This window comes from Otolemur garnettii, unplaced genomic scaffold (genome assembly GCF_000181295.1).
Source record: "Otolemur garnettii isolate 467f Iridium unplaced genomic scaffold, OtoGar3 scaffold00116, whole genome shotgun sequence".
NCBI classification, from domain to species: domain Eukaryota; kingdom Metazoa; phylum Chordata; class Mammalia; order Primates; family Galagidae; genus Otolemur; species Otolemur garnettii.
The window spans coordinates 5,678,309-5,684,734 of record NW_003852511.1 but is presented as its reverse complement, the minus strand read 5'-3'; the positions used below and the strand labels follow the sequence as shown (position 1 = coordinate 5,684,734).

At 42.0% G+C, this 6,426-nt stretch overlaps 1 protein-coding gene across 1 annotated transcript in view; it reads right to left on the bottom strand.

Moving 5' to 3' along the window:
* Positions 1–6,426, bottom strand: part of DEPDC5 (DEP domain containing 5) — a 150,109-nt gene that overhangs the window by 107,882 nt on the left and 35,801 nt on the right. The window contains exons 10-11 of the mRNA XM_023517676.1: positions 3,833–3,902; positions 2,938–3,010 (exon numbers count right to left, since the gene is read on the bottom strand). Of these exons, the coding sequence (XP_023373444.1) occupies positions 2,938–3,010; positions 3,833–3,902 (143 nt within the window). The remainder of the gene's footprint in view (positions 1–2,937; positions 3,011–3,832; positions 3,903–6,426) is intronic.

The following is a 6,426-nucleotide window of genomic DNA, read 5'->3' as shown; positions in this document are numbered from 1 at the left end:
GGCTCTGTCTCAAAAAAAAAAAAATTGTAATTGAATAGCTAAAAAGATCATCCAAGGACAGGGTACAGTGACTCATGCCTGTAATCCCAGCACTCTAGGCGTTAAGCTCAGGAGTTAAAGATTAGCCTCAGCAAAGGCGAGACCCCAGTATCTAAAAACAGCCAGGTGTTGTAGTGGGTGCCTATAGTCCCAGCTACTGGCGAGGTTTAGGCAAGAGAATCAGCTGAGCCCAAGAGTTTGAAGAGGCTGTGAGCTATGCCACCACTGCACTCTACCAAGGGTGACAAAGTGAGACTCTTGTCTCAATAAAAAAATTTAAAAAAAAATTAAAATCAGAGATTCTTGACTTGGGTGCTAAAAACTTTTCTTTTCTTTCTGTCTTTATTTAATTTAATTTATTTTATTTTGTTAATTTCTTTTTTTTTTTTTTGAGACATAGTCTCACTTTGCTGCCTGCCCTAGAATGCCATTGTATCACAGCGCACAGCAATCACTCTTGGGCTCAAGCAATCTTCCTGCCTCAGCCTCCCAAGGAGCTGCATCTACCACCACCCCCAGCTAATTCTTCTTTTTTTTTTTTTGTAGAGGTGGAGTCTTGCCATATTGCTCAAGCTGGTTTTAAACTCTTGACATCAAGCGATGCTTCTGCCTCAGCCTCCCAAAATGGTAGGATTCTGAATGTTACCCACTGTGCCCAGCCACACTAATAACATTTTAAGCAAAATAACTCTGTTGTGTAGGACTGTTTATGCACTATAGGACATTTAGCCACATCCCTAGTGTCTATTCAAAAAATACCAGTTACATGACCTCCCTTCCTCTCTGCTGTGTGTTTTTACAGCAAAAATGTCTCCAGATACTGCCAAACATCCAAGGGTTGGGGAGATCAAAATCACCACCATTACAACCTCTGGTTTAGAGGAAATACCCATTTAAACACAACTATAAAGATGCAATCAGACAAATCCAGATAGGATATTCTTTATATAGCCTCCCTACTCAAAATGTGGTACAAAGAGACCCATAATAAGTTATGTATGTAAACATAGGAACTCGTTACCAAGCAGAATCTCAAGCCTGTCCCACGTCTCCTGAACTGACTAAAATCAGCATTTTTAAAAGATCCTGGTCAGAAGTGGAATCCTCAGGGAGTGATTCATATGCAGCTAAAGTTTGAGATGTACACTTCTACCAGACTACTGACACGGATTCTTCAACAAGTCAATAGTTAGGAGGTACAAAGGAAGGAGGAAGTTGTCTTAGATTTTGAATTAAGAATCAGACAATGCGGCGCCCCTGTGGCTCAGTGAGTAGGGTGCCGGCCCCACATACCGTGCATGGGTGGCAAGTTCAAACCCGGCCCTGGCCAAACTGCAACAAAAACATAGACCAGCGTTGTGGTGGGCTCCTAAAGTCCCAGCTACTCAGTAGGCTGAGGCAAGAGAATCGCCTAAGCCCAAGAGCTGGAGGTTGCTGTGAGTTGTGACGCCACAGCATTCTACCAAGGGCAACATAGTAAGATTCTGCCTCAACAACAACAACGACAACAAAAAGAATCAGACAAAACATAGAAAGTTGTTTTGGGGGACAATTAAGTAAATATGAATATGTATTAGACATCAGACGATATTATATAATCATTATTAATTTTATTAAGTGAAATGATGATATTGTGGTTACATATTAAAATGCCCTTTTGATAGAGATAGAAATAAAACGTTATGGTATCTATAATTTGTAAAACAAAATTCAGTCAAAAAAAAAATCAAATATGGCAAAATAATAACTGTTAAATCCAGGTATTGGGTATATCAATTCATTACAATATTCATTCATTTTGTGCATGTTGAAATTTTTCACAATAAAACATTTAGAAGACCTAAATGAAATGTGGCATTCTGGATTCGATCATATAAGCTCATGGGTGAAAAAACTCGTGAAATGTAAAAAAAAGTCTGAATGTAATAATGTACCAATGTAAATGTAAAAAAGTCTGTTAGTAATAATGTACCAACCCTAATCTACTTTTGACCAATGTAACTTGGTTATGAAATGTTAATATTAGAGAAAATAGGGCAAAAGGTATATGGGAATGCTCTGTTCTATCTTTGCAAATTCCCTGTGAATCTATAGTTATTCCATAAGACTAAGTACAGTGGCTCATACCCATAATCCTAGCACTCTGGAAGGCCAAGGTGGGTGGATCACTTGAGCTCATGAGTTTAAGACCAGCCTAAGAAAGAGTAAGACCCCATCTCTGAGAAAAATAGCCAGGCATTGTGGTGGGCAACTGTAGTCCCAGCTACTTGAGAAGCTGAGGCAGGAGAACTGCTTAAGCCCAAGAGTTTGAGGTTGCTATGAGCAGTGATGCCATGATACTCTACTCAGGGCAACATAGTAAGACTCTGTCTCGGCTCGGCGCCAATAGCTCAACCGGCTAAGGTGCCAGCCACGTACACCTAAGGTGGCGGGTTCGAATCCCCAGCCCGGACCCACCAAACAACAATGACGGCTGCAACCAAAAAATAGCCGGGCGTTGTGGTGGGCGCCTGTGGTCCCAGCTACTTGGGAGGCGGAGGCAAGAGACTCGCTTGAGCCCAGGAGTTGGAGGTTGCTGTGAGCTGTAATGCCACAGCACTCTACCCAGGGGGACAGCTTGAGGCTCTGACTCCAAAAAAAAAAAAAAAAAAAGACTCTGTCTCAACAAAAAAAATAAAAATGAAAATGAAACTATTGGGTGGCGCCTGTGGCTCAAGGAATAGGGCACCAGCCCCATATACCGGGGTGGCAGGTTCAAGGCCAGCCCCGGCCAAAACTGCAAAAAATAAATAAATAAATAAATAAAATTATTCCAAAATAAAAAGGTTAATTTTTTCTAAGTTAGTAAAGAAACAACTGATAAATAAATAGAAGGCACACCAGAACACCCAAACATACTTGTAAAAGTCTTCATAGAACCGTCCCTTGTGATCTTGTCGAATTGAGGCTCGGTTTATTTCAGGAAATTCATCTGAAATAGAGAAAATGGAATATGTAGTTTAGACCAAAAAGAGAAATTAACAGTTTTGTCAGCTTCCTCTTTTGGGTTAAAGATTTGCATCTCAACAAAATAAAGATAAATGTTTATGAACTTGGGTTTGGCTTTTTAAAAACCGAATGTCATTCTGTTGCCCAAGGCTGGAGCACAAAGGTATGACCATAGCTTATGGCAGCTTCAAACCTGGGCTCATGTGATCCTCCAACCTCAGTCTCCCAAGTAGCTGACTTCAGGGAAGAGTCCACACTCAACTAATTTTTTTTTTTTTCAGAGATGAAGTCTCACTACATTGCCCAGACTAGACTCAAACTCCCAGCCTCAAGTGATTTTCCTGCCTTGGCCTCCCAAAGTGCTAAGATTAAAGGTGTGAGTCCTTATACCCAGACTAGTAAAGATGCTTTTTAAATGAATCACAGCCCACACACTTCTTACAACAACAAATGGACTATGCTACTTTCTATTTTAGCCTGTCCTCATAGGGTGGGAAAGATAGGACAGTGCAAAGGGAAAGAAGATAAAAAAGAATGGTGGTGGTTGGGGTAGGCCCTACTGCTGTAGTTGGCAGGGGTGAGGAACTTGCAGCCTTCTGTTTTCAAGATCATTCTTTTTTAAGCACCAAAGGGGGCAAAAAAAGCTTCATCTTTCTTTGCTACACCCCTTTTAATAAAAGGACTTGTTACGTAAAATTTGGATTCAGTCAAAAGGCCACAAGTGTCCTTAAGGCCACAGATCCCACATCTTTGGAAAGCAAGCATAACAAAAATATAACTGTAGGAGGAAAAAAGAGTTACTCACCAATAGATTTTGCATCATAGAAAGTTCTGGAAAATAGGACCACTGTTACTTCATGACTACAATTCTTTTCCTAGGCATGAACAGAGAAAAACAGCATTCAAGTTTACTTCATATACTTCATTACCAAGCAGTGTGTATACATATAACAGTCTCAGTTCTAGGTGGCTCAGCAGCAATGTATAGTATTGGATAATTTCACGTAATTACAAGCTGTACAGTGCAGAGGAAAGAGTACTGCTGAGAATCAGAAGACCTGCATGGAGTTCTTGCTCTGAAACTTGCCATTATGTGACCTTGGGCAAGTTACCTAAAGTCCTAAGGATAGGCTTGGCACCCATAGCTCAGTAGTTAGGGCACCAGCCACATATACCGACATTGGTGGGTTCAAATCCAGCCCAGAGCCTGTTAAGCAACGATGACAACTACAACAACAAAAAAATAGCAAGATGTTTGTGGCGGGTGCCTACAGTCCCAGCTACTTGGGAGGCTGAAGCAAGAGAATCACATAAGCCCAAGAGTTTGAGGTTGCTGTAAGCTGTGATGCCATAGCTCTCTACTGAGGGTGACATAGTGAGACTGTCTCAAAATAAATAAATAAATAATAAAGTCCCAAGGATACAGAAAATCCAAGAAACAATAATAACAACAAAAACCCTGCAAATCACCAACAAGTAATGGTCTCCATCTCCCAGTTCTTGATGGGGCATGAAATTGACTAGCCCAGCATCAAGGCTCATAGTTGTACATGTTTACAGTTTTTAAAATTTCTTTAAAACTGCAGTTTGGGAATTAAGAACAGCACTCATAGTGGTGGATTTAAAAATTACAGGCACTCTCACACCATACCACTGCCATAGGATGAGGATTGGAAGCAGCTCAAGATATAAGGATACAGGGCGGCACCCATAGCTCAGTGGGTAGGGCGCCGGCCACATGCACCAGGGCTGTTGAGTTCAAACCCACCCCCAGCCTGCTAAAAATAAAAAAATAGCCAGGAGTTGTGGCAGGCGCCTGTAGTCCCACCTACTTGGGAGGCTGAAGCAAGAGAATCGCTTAAGCCCAAGAGTTTGAGGTTGCTGTGAGCTGTGATGCCACAGCTCTCTATTGAGGGCAACAAAGGTGGGATTGTCTCAATTAAAAAAAAAAAAGATGGCTCGGCGCCTGTGGCTCAAGTGGCTAAGGCGCCAGCCACATACACCCAAGGTGGCAGGTTCGAATCCCCAGCCCGGGCCCGCCAAACAACAATGATGGCTGCACCCAAAAAATAGCCGGGCGTTGTGGCGGACGCCTGTGGTCCCAGCTACTTGGGAGGCGGAGGCAGAAGACTCACTTGAGCCCAGGAGTTGGAGGTTGCTATGAGCTGTGATGCCATGGCACTCTACCCAGGGGGATAGCTTGAGGCTTCGTCTCAAAAAAAAAAAAAAATAAAGATATAAGAGTATAAGCCAAGGCCATAAATTATTAAATATCTTTTGACACCTAGGGACTAGCAAGAATAATGTTTTCATGAATCTGGATATAAACTTCCTCGAACGAGGGTGTTTTCATGTGAACATGAAATGTGGCTTGTACTAATGAGTCACTAAGCTCAGTTTCAGTTTCTCCTGGGTTTTTGAAGACAACAGACTGCATGGACCAACCTCCTCTATCCCAACCATACTTACTGACTAGACATTTCAGCATTCACTGTATAAGGAATACAATTTAATGCACATTATATGGCATCTTATATTTGATATATTTCAAGTGGACAGAAAAAGATAAACCATAGGCTCAGCGCCCATAGCACAGGGGTTATTGCGCCAGACACATGCACCAAGGCTGGCGGGTTTGAGCCCGGCCAAGGCCAGCTAAACAACAATGACAACTGCAACAAGAAAATAGCTGGGGAGTGGCGCCTGTGGCTCAAGGAGTAGGGCGGGTAGCGGGTTCAAGCCCGCCATATACTGTGGTTGGCAGGTTCAAGCCCAGCCCCAGCCAAAACTGTAAAAAAAAAAAAAAAAAAAAAAAAAGAAAAGAAAAGAAGGCTCAGCGCCTGTGGCTCAAGTGGCTAAGGCGCCAGCCACATACAACTAAGCTGGTGGGTTCAAATCCAGGCATTGTGGTGGGTGCCTACACTCCCAGCTACTTGGGAAGCTGAGGCAAGAGAATCGCTTAAGCCCAAGAGTTTGAAGTTGCTGTGAGCTGTGACACCATAGCACTCTACCAAAGGCAACATAGTAAGATTCTGTCTCAAAAAAAAAAAAAAAAAAAAAAAAAAAAAAAAAGCCATAATAGCAAGAGCAGAATCTAGGCAAGAGCAGGTCTTCATTAGCTACCAACTAGTTTAAATGAACTCCAATTGCTCCAGACTCTGCATCCTTATCTAATTTTTAAGAAATAATTTCTTTCCCAGGAGGCGCCTGTGGCTCAAGGAGTAGAGCAGCCAAAAACTGCAAAAGAAAAAAAGAAAGAAGGAAAGAAAAAATTTCTTTCCCTGTACCAATTATATTTATTAAACTGAAATATTTTTTGACTTTCACACAAATCAATTCCAGATTTGCAGTGCTGGGCAGCGCCTGTGGCTCAAAGGAGTAAGGCGCCAGCCCCATATG